The following is a 20,942-nucleotide window of genomic DNA, read 5'->3' as shown; positions in this document are numbered from 1 at the left end:
CAAAACAGCTTGCCTGTGGCAACTTTGCCACCAAAACACCATGCCTGTGGCATCTTTGCCACCAAAAGAGCCTGCCTGTGGCATCTTTGCCACCAAAACAGCCTGCCTGTTGCATATTTGCCCCCCCTTACACATCCATGCTATCTCACACACATATTCATTCACTTGTTCACAAATATTTATTCACTAATTCACAGATAATCATTCACTCATTCAGATATTCATTCATACATTGATACTCATTAATTCCCTCATTCAGATACTCATTAATTCCCTCATTCAGATACTCATTTACATATATTCATTCACTCACTCCTTCACAGATACTCATTAATTCACTCTTTCATTCAATCTCACATACTCCATACAGCCTCCCTCACCCCCTTACCTGAACTGATGACGTACGTGCCACTCGCAGACTTCCGCGGATCTGCACAGGGGAAGCAGACGCGCAGCAGGGTCATGTGACGTACGTGACGTACGTCACAAGGCTCCGTTGGATTCCTGCGTCCCCCTGGCGGTAGAAGAGACGCTGCCCGCGCGCGTCTGCCAGGTAAGTAGCGGGCCCGCTGCTAGAGTTACGGGCCCGGTCGCAGTTGCTGCGGCCTTAAGGGGCAGATGCCCTGCGTTAAGGACGGCCGCATAGCCCCAGTCAGTCCGGTCCTGACTGGGCCTATTTAAGCTGCAGCTCCACTAGCCCCTAAATCAATCCGGCCTGGCCCAGCCTACCGGGCAAATGCCCGGTGTGCCCAATGGCCAGTCCGGGCCTGGCCCCATCCATTTTTTATGTTTGTCTCAGTCAGCAGTCTAAAGATATGTCCTTCTCGGTTCTCTGTTTAGATTTGTTTCGTTTCAGCTTATTAGTAATTCAGTAGGCAGAGTTTAGTGCTAGGACCCACCAAATATTGGAGTACTTTAGTGTAGTGGTGGGCTAAGCGTCTGAGGATCTCGAATCCTCACTCCATCACTTGTGTTCCTTGCCTTGTTCCCTGCCCTTTGTTGTGTCCTGTACCATGTACCGTATTTCCCCAAGTAGGGGCCCGAAATTTGAAAAAAAATATATTGCATAAAGTTATTGACTGGCTGCCTGGGCATGATATGAGTGTGATTGATGTTAGCTGCTAGCAATTGTTAGCAATCACACTCCTATGATGTTCAGGCAGCCAGTACATGCACATCACTTTCAGCCTCCCTGTGCCCCCTACACACACATCCATGCTAACACACTAATTAATTTACTCCCCCACCCTTACCTGAACTGCAAATCTTCTGGTGCAGCTCACAGACTTCAGTGGGGGCCGCTGTTTCCCTCTGCGTCATGTGATGTGATGTACATTCACATGACTCCACTGGGTTCCTGTGTCGCCGCAACGGATCAAGAGACGCTGCTGAACAACACAGAGGTAAGCAGCAGGTCCCCTTTCTGGTAAAAAAAAAAATCTACCACCACTGTATAAGACGCACCCAGTTTTTAGACCCCCAAATTTTTCTAAAAAGTTGTTTCTTATACATGGGGAAATACGGTATGCCTTGTCTGTCTATGTTTCTTGCTCAGGCTTCCTGTTCCTCGCCCTGTCCCCCTTGTTCGCTCTGTCCCCCTTGCTTGCAATGTTTTTGCTATTACTCTGCTTAGCTTCCCTACTCTGTTGAGCTATGTCTCATGCCTGCTCCAGGGTGCCTGCAGGATATCACTCTGTTTTGTTCTGGACAACATCCTCTGCTATGTCAGGGCCCTGTTATGTGGCCGCACAACCCTAGGTGCTCAACACCCTGGAGAGTGCAGTCGCCCTGCACCAGGTCCTGTCCAACTCCGCTACTGCGCAATAACTCCTGAATTCCATCATTGGTCTTTACAGTCATCTGTATGGACACAGTCCCTGACAGTGGGTTTCTGCTTCCTGTTGTGCCCACATGGGACTATCCATCTGTCACGTGTTTTACCAAGGATAGCATGAACGATTCTACAAGCAGGCCTTACAATATGCATGCCCAGTTGATTTTCATGGGAATTTGCTCTTGGGACACCCTACCCTCAAATGGGATTCTTGCCTGTTTCTACAATCCTGTCATAAGCCATGCATCCCTTTGCATTTCCCTTCAGGTTTGTACTTTGTTGTATGGCAATATTTTGTCTCCTAGAATCCATCACAACATAAATAGTAAATGACACAGCTTTGGAATGAGATTTTTTATTTTTGTCTCTTAGATATTTCCCAATTTGTACATCACCTGGTTTTATCTACTAGCTTATCCAGCTTTCTATGAATAAAAAGTCACGTTGTGCTGCATGAAGCAGGACAAATGTGTTACACAATGGGTGGCTTTATACAGCTGTCCAAGCTGTTGCCTATCAGCCCTTAAATGGTCTTTAAAAGCAGCAAAAGCAAGCTGGCACAAGGCCGGCCTATTACAACAGCCTCATCATATTTAAAGCCTAGTTTGATAGACCATGGGAAGGGATGTGATGGTGTGATAGAGATCCAATATGCAGAGGAGTACACAGTAGTAGGCATCCAGTAGAATAACAAAGATAAATGCCAGCCATACCTGCAGGATCCGTGTTCATGGCACAGGTGCCTAGGCAGATCCCGATGGCAAGCAGGCATGGCAAAGAGAAATAAAGGACCGGGATACACACAATCTCGAAACAAAAACGAAGATAGAAATGAGACAAATAGCTTGAGGAACTGACTCTAATGCAAAACACGTGAAGTTTAGTTTATCGTGCAGTCATGAGACATAAACTTGTCACCACTTCACAATACTTCACATTAGGCAAATCCTAACACTAGATTTAAACTAAAAATCAGAACACCAAATCTAAAACAGGGAGAACAGCAGCGGTGGTGTTATATACCTACAGCACCTATAGTCATGGTATCGAGTGTGGGAGTATCGTTCTGCTTCATTTTTGAATGGATGACCAGTTAAAAAAGAAACAGAGGAACAGGGTGGGGAAGGTTAAATACAAGGAACAGAGAAACATAGAGCAAGCAACTGGATACATACTACTGTGGTAGCACACATAACATGGCTCCTGCCTCCTAGCTGAGGTTGATGGGAATTTTATTCCAGATAGTCTTTAGCCAACAGAGGGGTACTCAACCCTCTAGAGGGGTACTGTGTACTCAAAAGGGATAAGTGGAACATCTATCATTAGGTTCACTAACATTTTTCCTTCATCGGTTCAAAATTTTGGGTTCTTCAATTTTTTTAAAATCCATGGTTATGAAACAAAACGGAATACAATAGATGCACTATTGCGTTTGTTCAGATTCAGTGGGGGTTTATGATTACCCGTTTGTCAATACAGCGATTCCTGAAACAGTAAGATTTTTAAAGGATCTGAATATGCTGGCTGATCACAGCTATCTCGAAGGACCCAGCTTCAAAAACAATAACAACAATTAAAAAAATGCTTCCGTTATTGAAAACAAAATCATGACATAGTAACATTTCACAAAAACATGTACGCCTGTAAACAAGCTCCCACACCCGTACATGGATACATTCATTTTTGACAACAAATCCTGAGTTCAACTCCTTTATATATATATATATATATGTTCTTTTCAAATAAAAACACAGCTGTTGGTTTCTACAACATGGTCTGATGATTTATGGCTTTTGTGTCAATCAGAGAATATTTGCCCATATTGTCGCCATTTTTTTCACATTTCTTGTCACGTGCTAACATTGGACTCTGTCCAGGCTGGAGAACTTTCATAATTTGTTGTGTAAGGTGCTTTTCTTGAAACCTGCTTCAGTCTGAAAAGCCTGCAAGCAGCCACACGATATTTTTTTGACATAATGTTATACAGAATGGGATTGATGGCAGCGCTCAGGTAGAAAAGCACAAAAGAGACCAGGTTACAGTACTGGCTGATCACAGCTATCTCCAAAGACCCGGGTTCAAAGGATTTGGAAAACAAGTAGCGCCCTAGATGAAAAGGCAGCCAGCACAAGATGAAGGCGAACACCACCACAGCTGAAAGAGAAGAGAATACAAGGTCACCAGGCTGAATATCCAGATTTTCATCCCGTCAGCATGAAATTAACAAGTGTACATTTTGCATTGGGGAAAAACAATAATGAAAATGTATCAATTTAATATTGCCTTTTAACCATTTAGGGGATGAGAAAGCAGACAAGGCACATGTATTCAATTCTAATAGTTTTTTTTACCCCTTTCAGCTACAGAGGGGCAAGTAATGAGTAACTGGTGCTTTATAATATGTTTCTCAGTCCACTATACAACCTATATGATATTGCTCATTGCTGGCACTTAAAGGGTTAAATGCCTACTAGCAGTAGCTGCTATCCATGCAACTTGAATGCATTTGTAGGCCCAGTACATGATTCTCAAACTTGAGTCCTATTTTTTTTCTATCTGTACCCAAGCTTAAAAACAAGATAAAAATAATAAAAACTATATCCGGTTGGTTCAGCCTACAACAGGATTGGAAAGTTAACCCTGTTGATAGTGAGCCAAGGGTAAGTTCCCATCGTTTCCAATGTATAATTTGTTGCTATGTAAATAATAAACATTGCATGTACTATCTTATTTGGATTTTTGTAGGAAGTAAAGGGAGCAGTGACGAAATGATTATAAAGTTATGTTTCATATTGCTCCACCTGTAATAACCTAAATGAGAAGGCAAAACCATTATTGTTTAAAGTGATGGTTTCAGTTAAACTAACAGGACTTTTCTTTGAAATACTGCCGGTCCACCATTAATGTTGGGAATCCACTCATGCTTTCGGTTTGCTGTGTTGGGAGGCTTTGAAGGATCTGCTCTAACAACAGATCTGAAACTGAACTTTATACTAGAAGGATCAAGGGTAGAATTATAGTAAAGGCCTATCTAGGTGATGACATCAGTCATGCTTTCCAGGACACATATTTTTTACATATTGCTGACCAGCCCACACAAAAAACATGGCTGATGTGGTCACCCTAGGCCTGACCCAGGGTAATTCCCCAGCACTTACCCTTGGCTGTGGGTTCCCTTACTCACACTATACATCCTCTGTGCACAGTGCGGGGACATAATATATCCCAGTGCTCCACCTCAGACGGTTATGGTGGGTTTATACAATGTACCCAAAGATCTCAGTATTGTAAATGGGCCAGCTGGCTTGTAGAGTTGTGGTGAACATATGATCCAAATAGATCGATCTGGCTGATTTCCCTCCAGATCTGCTGCCCTAGGCAGGTAAAGTAATCTATTTTTTTTAATTTAGGTTATCTGTGCAGCAGTACAACAATTGACCTGGGTTGAAATTATAAGTGAACATGAGGAAGGTTTAGCAGATGATAATGGAGAAGAAAGTCCTCTCCAAATGTGGCACATATTTGTTTACAATGTTAAATCATTACTTCTGTGTAATAAACTCTGCAGAGCTGCTTGGCTTTACCTGCTTGGCTAACATGTCATTGTGTTGGAAAGCTCGCAGCTGGAAGTAAAATTGAATGTATGCGTACATCTGACTGTGCTGGATGCCAGTAAACTAAACACGCAGAGAAAATGAAATAATGTTATACGTGTCCCTTTAAAACAAACATGAATATGTATAACTGAGTTACTTGATTCGTATAAAAGCCACTTGTATATCAGTCTGCTTAATGATCCTAAGCAGGGAAGACTAAAGGATCTCAATATATATATAGCTTGGAGGAGAGAGGAGAGGGGAGATGTGATAGAAACATTTAAATACAAAAAAGGGCTTTAAAAAATACAGGATGGAAGTTTATTTCAGAGGAGAAATCTTAGAACAAGAGATAATAATCTAAAACAGGAGGATGAGAGGCTTAGATGAAATGTAAGGACGTTTTATTTTACTGAGAGGGTGTTAGATAAATCGAACAGCCCCTCATTAGAAGTGGTAAATGGAAATACAGTGAGAGAATTTAAACATACATGAGACAGACATAAAAGCTATCCTGAATCTCAGACAAGACCTGATTAAGATCTGTGTCTCTATATCAGGAAAAATGGAAGGATTAAATTGTCCCAACTGTTTTACCTGGTGTCAAATACTAATGTTTCTAAAAACCAAGATGATCTCGACTTTACCTAAAATTCCCAGGTTTGTAGAAGTTGGTGTTGGCTGAGAGTAATGACCTACTTAACTTAAAAAGTGAAATATTCTCACCTGAAAGTCTCTTTTTGTGTTACATTCATACATGGTCACTATATATGACCTATTGACATGATGTTTTGACTACACTGTTCCTTCTTTTCTGACAAAGCCATCCTCTTCCAAACCTCACACAACACATCAATATTTATATATCAGCAGTAAAACTAAGGATCTTTTTTTCACCATGGTCAGAGAATCATATCCTAGTGATCTGACGCTTTAAAATAAATTAATTACTGGATATTTCAAGTATTGTTAACAATCATCCTCTGAATTGTTTTAAGAATTTACTGTTGCCATTCAACATTTACACCGTGCTCTACTTAGAGTCATCACGGACTGGACAGATAATAAATCAAACCTAATTAAAACCTAGCTAAAAAAAATACATTTTACGTGGATGGCATTTTATAAAAAAGCAAAAATAATAGTATATATATATATATATATATATATAGATATATAGATATATATATATAGGGTAGTCCTGCAATATTCCATTAACTGGGATGCACCTGGTGGTAACTGGAACTACTATTTCGGGTGCTCTCTAAATAGAAGAATCTGCACTAGTAGCTACAGATACAACTGCTACAGTTTTAATATGTTATGCTGAAAATATACAAGTTTACATGCAAGTTTGTTAAATGTTTCTATAATATTAAGTCCTGACTCAGGGGAAATTACCTTTACCCAATCAGAAGCCAGAATTGCTAAAAAGATAAAAGCTGGCTGGAAGCTACTGATCCCAATTACAGGTTTCTATGGGAACCAATTGCAAAACATTTTTTTATTAGACAAACAATTATTTTGCTTGCTTTTGTTTTTAACACATTCAGTTTCCAGAAAAGGATTGTTATTTGTTTTTGCTTCTCCATCACTGATTCTTGGTCTGCTAGTAGTTTGGTTGACCGCAGAAGGGTTTATTCATTAGATGGAGAGTGTCAGGAGAGTTTGCTGGAGAGCTGTGGTTTCTACTTCTTCACTTCACTATTCATTATGAAGGGCCAACACTAAAAGTTTATCCAGCAAGAATGGCTGATCCTGCCATAATTCAATGTGTGAGAGGGTTCAGAGAAACCTCACTATACATTACATAGGGCCAGATACGCTCTTTTTTGCAGAAGACACTCACTTGGATGGAACCATCATAATGAATATTGAAGTCAAGGAGTTAAATCACAACTCTCCAGTCTAAGCTTTACAGCAATTTGAAAAGCACAGAAGAGCATTGCTTGATATTAATACATTCAACAACAATATTACCCATGGGACAGGAGACTTCCTACCAGCCAGACAAGCATTTACAAAAAATCTTGAGATGTTATTATAGATGCAATTCCAGTATTCAACTCATCACTAAATCCATTAAAAAGATAAAATATAACAGATATCAACTGAGTTACATTGTATGCTTTGGAAAACAGCATCCCTCATCGACATAGCTTACCAGATGTGTATTATTATTATTATTATCATTAGTATTATTATTATGCGTATTTATTCGAGTAAATATGTCTATGGCAGTCCAAGCTGATCATAACTTGTTTTACAACATATAGGAAGCATCTTACAAACATCCAGTAAAAACTACTTATTGTGCTATTTTGACATGATTTACATTACCTAGGCTTTGTGTTCGCTAAAAGGGAGAATTATCGTTCTGAAGCAACATCAGCAGCACATTGAGTAAAGTGCTGATGTTATCCAAGGACTAAAGTTATGGACCTGTGGATGGGTAACTGACACTGCATCTCTTGTGGATTGGAACCCCTACCATGTTCGGTCAGTCTCCCAGGGGAGATTTAGGGGTATTTTTAAAGAGAAGATTGCAACATACAATATAAACCTTTGTTTATAGACTGAGAGTTGCAAGTGAGCAGTGATGCCAAAGGATCCCTCTGCCTGTGTAGGCTCTTTCTGGTTCTATCAGCGTCCATCATAATCTTGCATTATTCTTTTTTTTTTAATCAGAAATATTTGTCTGTTTGTAAACATCAATTGCATATGTCCACCAATCCATAGATTAGTGCACATGTATTATATATCTATGATAATGATAGAGGAATGATAGATACAGTAGGTAGGTAGATAGATATTCAGTAACACAACACAAATATGATGTCATACCTAGCATTTTTATAGTCTGTTTGTTATTCTTGTCCCTGTGGGATACATTTGGTCCAATGTCCTCTCTCTTCCTTCTCCATAGTTTTCTTCCGATTAGACTGTACAGGACAGTGAGACAAAACACTGGCAGGAAGAAGAAGACGCTAGATGTCCAGACCATGATATTTAGGAGACCAGATCTGATGGCATATTCAGTAGTTCTGCATTCATTAGTATCAGTAGGGTTTGTCCCGTTCTCGTGTTCAACCCCAACCAAGACAAAGATCGGTCCAGCGCTTACAAACGACACGACCCAGAGGACAAAGATGACCAGTTTCACTCTACCTTTGGTGATGACTACCTTGGCTTTCAAAGGGAAACATATCGCAAAGTACCTCTCTATACTGAGAGCGGTGATATTCAGGATTGTTGAGTAAGTGCAACTTTCACTGATGAACTGAAATAATTTACAGAGAAGGCTCCCAAAATTCCAAGGTCTGTACTGCCAGAGTTTATAGAGGTCGAGAGGCATACAGAGAAAAATCAAGAGGTCTGAGAATGCCATACTAGATAAATACAGGTTGGTGGTAGTCCTCATATCCTTGTACTTAGACACTACTAACATGGTCATGATGTTCCCAAATATTCCTATTATAAACAGGAGGACACAGGTAACAGTTATCCCAGTAAGCACCTGCACAGGGAAGACATATAGTGGTTCATCATACAGCGAGTTGTTGTAATAATAATAATCCATCCTGGAGTCATGTATGAAAGTCTCATTGAACATATTTCCTCCTTACTTCCCCATAGTGTTACCCGCAATAATCTTCTGCTCCCCTGGCCATCAGTGATCAGAAGAGATCCTCTAATGAAATATCTTCATTTTCAAGTAAATGGACAACTGCAGTCTTCACAAATAACTAAGATCTCTGGTCTTCTAGCAGGTGTCACTCCCATTGTTTTCCAGTAGTTTTAATCCACATAAACTCGAGTAGTGCCAGATAAAGTCTTACCTTCATGATAAAAAGTGTGTCAAATTATGAGAAAGGGTTTAACAATGGTCCATACTTGCTCCATATTTTTGCATTTTCTTGGAGCTAGAGTTCCTGTAAAAGTAATTTCTTTTGGTAGTGGTAGTGTAGTTAATTAATTCATTCAGTCAATAGTTGTGGGTTCCTTGGGTATATAGGTGCAAATATTTGCAGACAGCTGATGTTCCATACATCTCCTCTTCTTAGTGAATGTGGAGGGATGCATTGTATTCCTGGAGCTTTTCTGATGTGAAGAAACTGAAGAGAGGACCCTAGCCCTTCCCTTCTCTCCTCCCTCCCTCTCTTTCTCCCTCTCTCCCCCTCTTTCTCTCTCTACTGTAGCATCTTTCAGCTGGTTTTCCGACAGGATCCTGCTCCAGGCACACAGCACAGAGCACGTACATCATTTTTCAGACTTCCCAAATCTGTTGAATGTATATTTAATGCAAATTAATGTCAAACTTCCTAATCTCTTATTTTAAATAAAATAAAGAAAATGAAACCCTTTTATGTGTGTTCAAATAACCCACTTGAAATAATATGAGCATATATATAGCCCCTGTTTTTGCTCATTATACTAAATTGGCAGTCACAATAAGACATTTCCACCTATAATCATATCACTTTTAATTATTCTTTCTTGTCTTTCTGTCCATCTCCATTTTCCTTTCCTCTCTACCTTTTCTGTATTGTCTATCCTTGCCTTTCGTTATTGTTCTCTATAAGTAACCTTTTAAACTCACAACCTCTGCTCTTTTGCATCTCACCTCCTTTTCCTTCTTTTTTAAGCCCCTTCTCATGCATTCTTTGTGTTTCTACACCCCCCCCCCCAACTTCTTCTGGTTTTCGAAGAAAGATTTATTGAAAGATACCAATTAATCAGTTATAAGTTAAGAGGTCTAGGATGGAGTGATATTTCATGAAGGCAGAGTCGAGACTCTTATAAAACACTGTTTAATACTAGACATATACCAGCTGCTAAGGGATTTTAATATTTACAGGACAGGAAGAATTTGGAAACTTGAGAATGGAGAACAAGTGAAAGCATAACTTTTGCAGACCCTACAGGATACATTTTCCAAGTGAGATGTTTAGGTCTTGATCAGATTCATTAGTACCAGGAGAATTCCAAACCAGACATCTCTAGGCTCTGTTAATGTATAATTGCCTTTATTGCCTATACTATTAACACCTTGAGTGCTGGAAGAAATCATAGTGTAACCTAGAATGCCAACTACAGTATGTATGAATGATGCCTCACAGATGGAGCATCAACCTGAAGTGTAAATGTTAAACATTGGAGGTTTAACGTGCCATAAATGCTTCCAGTGACTACCTAACGTTTTTCTGATCTTTTATCAATGTTCAAGCATTAGTTTCAGATGTCTTAAGTCTAGAGCACTAGTTCTGGAGATGGAAATGCTATTCAACCACTACCAGGGAGGCCAGATGACATATCATAAAGTAATTACCAAAAGATTTTAGAGAGTTTAAAGTTACTGGTACAGAACAAGAAGGAAAGACCAGGACTTGGAAGGAAGAAAAAGTAGATAGTAAATACTTATGGAAATGTGAGAGACATGTGGATGGAAAGAAAAGGAGAACTGATAATGAAGAACACGAAAAGAGACAATTGATTTCATTAAAGAAAAAATGTCTAATTTGTCTGATAGATACTGACTGTTCTGTAAGAATAAGGCAGCTTATATGGCAGAAAAGTAATTAAATACGGTATTTAAATAGTGAACAAACTGTACATACAGGTGTGCTTGAGAACCAGCTTCAGACCCTCTGCTATATCATATTGGAGAAATGTGATTTAAATACCTGTAACTCTTTATAGGAATCTAACCTAATTCCCACCTTGCAGAAAGTATGAACATCACAATAAACTGCTCAGTAGCAGTTTTATTTATACACACATTTTAGGAGCAGTACAGGGAATCTGTGTCATACTCCCCCATGTCTCCCCTCCAACCTATGCAAGGCCTCATAAAAACAGGGGACCCTAAGCAGCTGCTTAATTATGTTAATTATGTTATATTGTGGCACCAGAAAAACTGTGCAGAAAATGCACAATGCTGAAATAGAGAAATATTCCGGGCTGCTCGACGACTCCTCGATCTTGCAGTCCCTGGGCTAGAAGGATTAGCATGAACACAACCCCAGGGCTCACAGCGCCTCTCCAAAATGCATGGGAACAACACAGAAAAGAAAAAGGTCCCGCACTCCAAACCTAAGAAGTATCAAATTATCTTTATTGAATGGTGTGCCAAAGAATCCACATGGACTAGTTGCTTAACGCGTTTCACGCTAAACTTATAGGAAGGTGCCCTACTCGGAAGGGGAATCACTGTTTTTTCACTCACTTGCACCATTACAGTGGCAATTGTGACAGCATTTGTGAGGAAGCCTAAATCTATAGGGCTGTGTCTGTCTTTATGGAGGGGAAGGTACAGTATGTTTAATCAATATGTAGGTGTATTAGCCCCTCATCTGAAAGCAGTTGAAATATAGTTATTCCTTCTGTCTGCCATATATAATTGATAGTAAATGGGGAGGTAGAAGTGATAATACTTCGTGGTGTCTTTTGGACTGGCAGTATGTGTCAGCTCTGTTTTGTGCATTTATTTTTTTATTTAAGTATACTTTTCTGAAAGACGCCATCTTTGGAATTTTCCAATATATCTACGGCTGGATTAAGTTTATGTCTGGTAAGTACCTAGATTTGAAGCTTGAAGAAGTAATGCATGGTCCATGACTTGAAAGATTTGCTTTCTGTGAATCTCGCTGCCAATGCCAATGTTAATAAACTCTTCTAGTGATTATAGCACACAACATTCTCAGGTACCTACCTATGACCGCTGTATCTTCTGTAAATGTCATGTACATTTTTCTCACATCACTGTGGGAACTGTTTGCAAAGTTGAGAAAGAAATGTTTTTAGCAAATGTGCCACCTGCTGCAGGCTATTATTATTTCATACATAGACCGAATGCTGCTGTTTTAGAAACAGAATTTGAAGGCAGATAAAATCCATTTGGGTTCATCTGGTCTTCATCTAGTCTTATGCTAGGCATGTTTGAATGTCCTTGCTGTTTTTAACTTCTAACACTTCTGCTGTCCTCAGTGAAGTTAAATGTCCTTAAATTGCATTTAAGCCTACCGCCCTTTAAATTTTGGATACATTATGTCTTCGCCTGTGCTGTCTTACCTAATTTCTGTGGCAATGCACAGATTCTAGTATTGGAGTGCAATTGGACTAAGTGTATATCGTCTGATGAACATCTCGATTCTAGTTTGTACTGGGCCCATACTTTCTTAGCAGTATTAAAAAAGGTATCTTGCAGACACCCACGTGTGTAAACAGGGTACACATTCCTGGTGGAACATGCCAAATTGCAAGTGATTTAAGTAAATAAGTCAAATGGTCAAAGGCAGTCTAATGTTGATAAATGTGATATCATCCTCTTGGGAAGTAAAAATATAAAAAATCCAAAGGCAAAATATTGCATTGGGTAAGTAAAAGAAGTACAATCAGAGAAGCCTGGGGGTATTTTTGAGCTTTTCTTTACTTTTATTGATTTTATAATAAAGTATAACAAGACAATTTAATTGAAGCCTATAGTCTTAACCTATACACACAAGCCAATATGGGTATGGCACAATCATAGCTCCTGCCTACACAATGCCTATTTCATGTTCATGGCAACTTGGCCATTTTTAAACCTGACACTTATGGGTTCTCCATGTGGCAGGTCAGTCTGACAAATGCAGTCGAGAAATATGCAGAATTCATACACTGCACTTAATGTGTGAAAACGACACACGCTATCTAATCATGTATTTAAAATTATTCTATGGATAATACTTACTTGAACTTCCCTTAAGATGACCATCGGGTTCTATGCAAACACTCACATTGTCGATTTGATGGAGTGGCCCTGATCATGGATTGTGGTGCATTTTATCTAGACCTGCAACTAATGGATCAATTTGTCTATCACTTTCACTGACATAAGGGAGCAGCTGCACAATTCAGTCGGTGTCACAAAAGTACATGTAAATGTTTGCTTATAATATTCAGCCTAACAAACGGAGGCCACTTGGTGCATATGAGGCCAGCTGCTGCATTCAATATTCATGATAAAAACCAAGAAACAATTTAGAGAAATCAAATTGCATAACAAAAAAAATGTCAACAGATCTTGAATGCGTGCCAACAAGTAAGGTTATTGTCTGTTGGATAAGATATATTGTAGTACAAAGTATACATAGCAGATAATGTTATCTGTATAATAACTGATTCAGCATATTGCCTATCATATAAACTATCCATCTGCTGGATTTAAATGCCGGTTATGTTTTCTTAAACATTGTGAGACAAGCAAATTGCATTGATCTGTCATTTGCATGAAATATTGTATGTATGGTTTACATAACTATGATTATAGTTGCATCCATTGAGGTCAGAGACCTCTTCCATGAAGGGTAATCAACACAGCCACCTCCCAGGAAACATTTTATTATTACTGTTAATTAAATAGTTATTAACAGAGGAAGGATGGCAAGCCCAGCCAAACATGACAAGGACATAACAAAATATAGCTAGCATGTCCAACGTGCATTAAAAAGCTTTAGGATGAGCACAGAATTATCAAATCTGGCTGAATGTAGAATGTAGAAATGTGGATAAAGTTTCGTGTTTTTGTTAATCGGCCAAATTTTCTCAACTCCCAATATTTGCATGCCGCAAAACCACCATTACGGAGGCAATTTACACAACTTCAAATCCCATGATGCTAAAATATATTTTTTTTAATGACTCAATTTGATTTTCTACTAGACTTGTGCATTTGTTTTCAGGCGAACGAGAAAACAAACACGAATAGTGGGTTTTCGTCGTTCAAACCGAAAAACGAAGAAACAACGGTGGCGGCAGTGATGTTCATCTTCATCTACTAATCTCCCTGGTCCCTTCCCCATTTAGCCTACCTTATCTATGCAGCATCGCAGGGGTTGACGGAAGCGGAAATCCATAGGTTCGCCATCAGGGGTTAAAGGGCGGTGCGAACGACTCTATTGGTCGCCAGGAGGGGGCTCGTCTGGCATCCACCAGTTGGTTGATGTCAGAGGAGGACCCTGCAGGCTACCAATAGGCACACTCTTTTTAACTCCCGACGGCAAACCTACGGACTTCCGCTCCCGTTAACCCCTGCAATGCTGCATCGATAACGGGAGCGGAAATCCGTAGGTTCGCTGTCAGCGGTTAACTTGGTACAACTTGGCCGGCAGAGACCACTGGTCTCCCTGCTCCAACAGTTAAAAGTCTGCACAAACGACCAATAAAGTCGCTTGTATGGACCTTTAACTGTTGGAGCAGGGAAACCAGTGGTCTCTGCCGGCCAAGCCGGTGGACCAGGATTTTAAAAGTCTGTACAAGCGACTCTATTGGTCGCCAGCAGGGGGCTCGTCTGCCATCAACCAATGAAGTACATGTGTACTTTATTGGTTGATGGCAGAGGAGGACCCTGCAGGCGACCAATAGAGCTCCTCGTACAGACATTTAAAATCCTGGCGCCAAAGCTGCTGCGTAGTCTGTGCCATGTTAACCCCGTATGAACCCCTTCTACAAAAAAAGGCAAAAAAACAAAGAAAAAAAAAAAAATCGAACACGATGAATGTACACAAATATTCGCCTGAACCGAACACAGGAACGGGAGAATATTTGCAGAATACGAAGATTTTTTTTCCCCACGAAGACGAACACGTCAAGTCTATTTTCTACATACAGAACCTGTTCCTCACAAAGCACCTTATATCACCATCTGCTGGTAGAAACTAATATTGCAGCAGAAGTGAGTCTCAATAAACTGCAAAATAAGAATCTGGTTGAGGAAGAAAGGGAAAAGCTGCTTTTCAGGAAGATGTGAGCAGTATGAAGGAGTATGGTATTTAAAAAATAATGCATTTCATTCATACGATAAAATTTTAAGACATATTCTTACAGGTTGTATGCCTAATTGCCTATTATTGTGCTATAGAACACTTAACAGTTATGGAAACCATTTGATGGAATTACGCTAAAAAACAGTTTTTAGTATTATGAATGAAAATGAATCAAATCACCCTCATTGCATAAGCACTGTTTTTTTTGATTTGTAAAAAAATTGAGAGAAATGGACACCAGAATGCTTTAGAACTAATGTTGCCATGTGTCCTGGATTCACCTAGACACCAGAATAATGGGGAGTGTGGGAGCTGGAAGAAGAGGTATTTCCTACATGCTTTCATTAACGTTTTACTGCAATTATGTTGCTATTAGTGTTTAAGGAATTCAAAGAAACATTTTTTTCTTACTACAGTTGTCCTTTTAGAGATTAAGTGAAAAAATAATTTACTTCTTACGTGCTCAATGCTCACCAACAGGAAGAATACAAGTAAATTATTATCAGCAGGTAAGGAAAGGGGTTTTTTATTTCATCTCTTTCTGTTCCTGGTATGCTGGATTTCCTGACATCAAAGAGAAAACAGGAAAGCTACGATAGCAATAAATATCAGGAAAGGTTAGTGTACATAAAATAATGTTTGCTTAAAAGATAATTTCTACAATTTTTACTATTAATACCAGATTAAAAATGGACTTTGAAAAATTGTGTTTTTTAAAACAGTTTTAGTTTTTGAATTATATAATGGTGCAGACAGATGCATATTAGCCATGCGCTCTAGTTCAGTGATGTACCCCAATCTATTAGACTAACAGCCTCAGTCATTATGTTGAAGTCTTAATCGCTCAGCTGGACACTCTGACTAATGAAAGTGTATGAATGAACAGACTTCATTAGCATTGCCATAAAAGATCAGCTCAGTGCGGTGTCAGAGCAAAAATAGCCACCCAACATAGCAGATGACTGACAACAATGGCGGCTTCCAGGTCTGCAGATAATGGAAGGTTATTGGAACAAAGTGAGATCAAACATTTTTTTAGCAATGCCAACCTACATTACTGTATACAACACTATATTGTTGCCTCATTTTTTTCTACAGAATTTCTCCTTTTTGAAAAAAAAAAAAAAAAAAGCACAATATTTATTTCAAGGTTCAAAACTGTTCAAATAGACACTGATAAAAATCATATGCTATTCCTAATGTCACCCTTCACTCTAAGTTCCACAAATAAATGTCTGAATATATATAAGCACTAATCCACGCCTGTGAAGGGCAGCTAAAACCATGTTTTATGTTCTGGGCGATGAATACGATGCCAATTTACAAAGCTGCTCACAAGCATTTGAGGAGTTTACCACTAATCAGCTCAGAATAAGGCTTCCGTGTTATAGTTTTTGTGTTATATATAGCAATTGGCCATGTTTGCTCTGTAGATTTTGTTTACATATTGTGGCTTCAGAATAACATTTTGTGCTGTTTACTTTACCATGCATGATGTAAAGAAAAGTGTGCAGCGTTGAATACATTTCAGGGTGCCAGTAATACCGTTATTAAATTACCCCTTTGATCAAAAACAGCAATTTTCATAACTACAAAGCACCTGCTTTTCTTAACTGCCATCAGAAGTGGTGTATGATGATTCAATAAGGGTATTTAAACATGCATGGATAGGCATAAAGCTACCCTGAATCTAGGACCAGATCAAGAACTGATTAAGGTTTGAATTTATTTTTACATAGGGAAAAATGTACAGATTAGATGGACTGAAAAGTTCATATCTGCTGCCAAATTCTGTTTCTATCTATATGCATTAGAAAAGTAAATAACTAGAAGCACTTGCATGTATAGTTGTGTTTTATCGCCATCTAGTGGTTAAATGAAGAATGTGCAGCAAAACAGCAAGCTTTCCTCCTCTGTCAGAGATAGTCACCCAATATAGCACATGATTGACAACAGTCAGTGTTGAATATTTCATTTGACTTTTTTGTTTGTCTACTATGTTTGACATATAAAGAACCATAAAAAAAACTAACAGCACTAAAGATGTTCAGAATAATTCTAGAGTTTGTGCTCTTTAAATGGTGTCTATCATGAGCAACAAATAGGCAGTATAAATTCAACATCTTCTAGAGCTGGTCAATATTGCAGTTATATTTTCCTACTGGTGGAGACTGTCTATAACCCTATTGAGAGTTGATTTTCTCAGAATCTGCATTATTATTCCTTCTCACTAAATTATTGCTCCCCATTTGTTGTGCTGTTATATGTTGTTGTCGGACCTTAGGGGTTAAAGATTCTGGTGCAGACTTTGAAAAGTTGGTTTACTGACAGGACATCTAATAGAGTGTCCCTGGTGCCAGTGATTGCATGGATGGATTCATCGACTGGTGTCCATTTTGTAAAAAAAACACTAATGCATATTTTCTGTGTTTCTAAAGCTCTAATAATTGTTCTGGATGATAACCTTATATAGATAACACCCCTGTAACATGTGACAATGTTTCCATTATTCACTAGGCACCAAAGTTTAAACCAAATAACATATATCAACCATAGCAAACATGTAAGATCAAAACATGTAAGACCAAGCATCCAGTATAGACTTAACAGCCCCTTAATCACTGAGCCCACCAGCGTTCCATGCCCAGTAGTCCTTAGCTCTTTTGCTTGCGCATTTTGCCACCATACTACAAGACAGTTAGCTCATGCGCCGTCCCAGCCATAAACATAACACCACCAGCCGCGTCATGTAATATGACATACCTTGCAAATCATGTGCTTCCCCACACCCCAGGGTCTCGACCTAATTAAAAGTGTCCAAATAACCAGACCCACATCATAGCAACAATAGAATCTCAACATTTCGCCTTCTAGATCCAGATGACGTATTACCAAACCTCCCTGAAAGGCTACGAACCAAGCCATGGTTTTATCCACCTGTTTCAGAGCCCCTTTCCACTTTCACTTTTCAAAGCACATACCTCTAAATGGCAGGCAACAAATGGCCACCGGAATCAAAACCCAGGTGCCTACCAGAGAGTCAGCCCCCAACAGGAGGAATCAGTGGCTGCCCCAGTCGGAAAAGAATGCGTATCAACTTCATTCGTCTGCCACTGTGATGCAATCAGGCATCGCCGGATAACTGCCAAAAACAGAAATTTGGACAAAGCTAAGCTATTTCAATGAATTAAAAGAGACCCCCCAATTTCTGCATTTAAGCACTGAAATAAGCCACTGGACAAAACAGGTTGCCTGGGAGCTTCCTTAAAACCACATAGCAATCATTTCCTTTGACCGGCTAATCTCAACCTGTAATAAATCACGATTTGTTTTCATGCAAACTTTATTTTTAACGATAATTGCCTGGTTCTAGAAAACATTGTCCATTCGTTGCTATGTGTAGTCAGTGCCATTACAAGCCATTTTGATGGCATTACAAGCCATTTGGCGCTTTGTATTGGAGGGTATACAGACTAATAGGTAGACATAGCCAAAAAAAACACAGGGGAGGGGGTCTCATCGCTGGTTATGGCTGTGATGAATGGGTCCAACAGCCTGTGGAGGTTTTACTAACTTCATTCTGGCCAATCAACATTTACAAGGGGAGGGACAAGCATTAGATATATAAGTGTGCTGACGCCATTTTAACTTGTCAGTAGCATTAGTTACAGACCGATGGGAGTTGGAGTGTGAGACAGTGGCAGTTTAGCAGAGGCTGAGGTTGATGCTCATTACTCACCTACCATACTGCAATGAATAGTTTATTTTAGTGCAGAAACTGTACTGCTGTGGGGTGGGTTGGAGAAGCTGTAGTGACGACTGTACTGTATTACAGGGACTGAAGCACACAGTGTTATCCTAGTTCCCGAGTAGAGTTTAGTTGACAGCAGCCTGCACATGTACCCGGGACTATCATCTTCCAGCGTCTGCCGTCCAGGCCGAGTGACCCACTGCTACTGCTGCTGCTGCACCTCTTTAACCATCCTTTTTTAAATTTCTATAATGAAAGATGATTCCAGAAGGTGTCAGGGTCCTTTCCCCTTATATTGTTCCGAATCAAAAAAAGGCCCCCCAATTTTACTCCGAGTCGAATGGACAGGAAACAAAATTTGTTGCCCGAAAACTAAACTCAGGAGATGGTCAAGGACATAAAAAATGTCAAAAATATCTCATATATATCAAACCTGCTGCAATATCAATACAAATGTAAATAAATATGGTTTGTATTGCTATTTGGTCAGTCTATGCAGAAATCTAGTTATTTTTTCACTTTTTGTGCAGAGAATATGTATTAAGTATAAATAACATCCATGAGGCAAGTATTACAAATGCACTACGAATGCCACTCTGCTATATATCTTGCGGGATGGCTCATGTGACAGGGCAGTCGCCCTGTGATGCTGCCACTCCATTGCATTATGGAACAGGTGGGCGGCTCGACAGTGCTATTTATGCAGCTGGTCTGCAACAGCAGCCCTTGCATTCAATTTTATTCTATGACTCATCAGTGGGGGGAGCAAACACTACGTAAGGGGTGTGGCCCTCCTTTAGTCAACAATGGTGGTTAATGTTCTTTCAACTATCCCAAAATGAAAATTATTCATACATATCTTGGAAACACGATATTGTTTCCACGATATATTATGGAAACACGTGTTGGCCACAGAGCCATAGGTCAATTGATGAACAAATGATACGGAGCTCTAGCATTCGACTTTCTAGAGAGGTCTGTGCAGGAAGGCCCACAGACCATGACCCCTACCCTAGACCTCCAGGATTTTTAGTTCTTCTCCTACTGTAAATAAGTCAGGATGGGGAGAATGTAAACCATGTTATAATAAATAGGTGAGAAAAGCCTAAGGAAAACTTTTCAGAGAAAAAAGTAATCACTATATCATTATGTTCAACTCATACATGTTAAAAACAATTGAATACAAAACCTTTATTACATATGAACATAATATATTTAACAAAATGTGATATAAAAAAAAAAATAAGCTAGTGTTATTTATTACAGTGTGTACACAACGAAATACATTGTACTCTTAACGTTATTGTTCATTATGTTTTTCATGGGATGGGGCATAGTATTAAATCCCGTTGTGTTTTTCACATTCTGAGATATCTCTTGAGTTAAATGCAATCATGTTCCTAGAATTTGTGATTTTATTACTTTATCATCTTTGTTTTAATAAAAAAAAATAAAAAATGTATATAAAATGAGAAATTATACGTTTTTGAAACAAGAGACTGTACAAGTGGATTTGTTTTGAGTGCATTAGTGGAAACAATAAAGAATTGGTTGTTAGTCTGATACACCTTTGTATGGCTTAATATAAGCAAATTAGCATTTCAAAAGAAATATTAAGAATGGCTTTGAATTGGTTTGGTCATATCCATATGATTTTTGTTCCTATTGGAAGTTCTCCATCTATTTAATTAAAATGTTTAAACTTAACATCACATTCATACTTATATTTTATACAAGCAGATTAACAAGGCATTCTAAATATGTAGCTGTGATACTCTCGCATTTTTTTTGGTTAGATGTTTTGAAAAGTTAGCACACAGAGTCAACCTGTGTGTCGGAGTTGTCCATGGCTCTGTCTATGCACAGGGAAGGGATATTATGATAAAAATGTGCATATGCTCGAGTGCTGTTTGTCCTATTTACATAAGTCAACCTGGGGGTTAGTGGCGCCTAGA

At 39.1% G+C, this 20,942-nt stretch overlaps 1 protein-coding gene across 1 annotated transcript; it reads right to left on the bottom strand.

Annotated features, from left to right (window-relative positions):
- Window positions 1-2,849: 2,849 nt before the first annotated feature.
- On the bottom strand, window positions 2,850-9,043 carry GHSR (growth hormone secretagogue receptor). Its single transcript, XM_053460385.1, has 2 exons — window positions 8,275-9,043; window positions 2,850-3,988 (listed from the first exon to the last, which is right to left on the bottom strand). Exons 1-2 carry the CDS (start codon window positions 9,041-9,043, stop codon window positions 3,684-3,686), a joined length of 1,074 nt encoding a protein of 357 aa, XP_053316360.1. The 3' UTR covers window positions 2,850-3,683.
- Between the last annotated feature and the right edge of the window lie 11,899 nt (window positions 9,044-20,942).

Source organism: Spea bombifrons, chromosome 3 (assembly GCF_027358695.1).
Source record: "Spea bombifrons isolate aSpeBom1 chromosome 3, aSpeBom1.2.pri, whole genome shotgun sequence".
NCBI lineage: Eukaryota > Metazoa > Chordata > Amphibia > Anura > Pelobatidae > Spea > Spea bombifrons.
Note: the sequence above shows the minus strand (reverse complement) of the source record. Positions and strands in the feature narration are given on the sequence as shown.

Coding starts and splice junctions, on each gene's coding strand:
- GHSR (XM_053460385.1), bottom strand. CDS start 9,043: ATGTTCAATGAGACTTTCATACATGACTCCAGGATGGATTATTATTAT. Junction 3,989..8,274: donor ACAGACTATAAAAATGCTAG/GTATGACATCAT, acceptor CTTCTCTTTCAG/CTGTGGTGGTGTTCGCCTTC.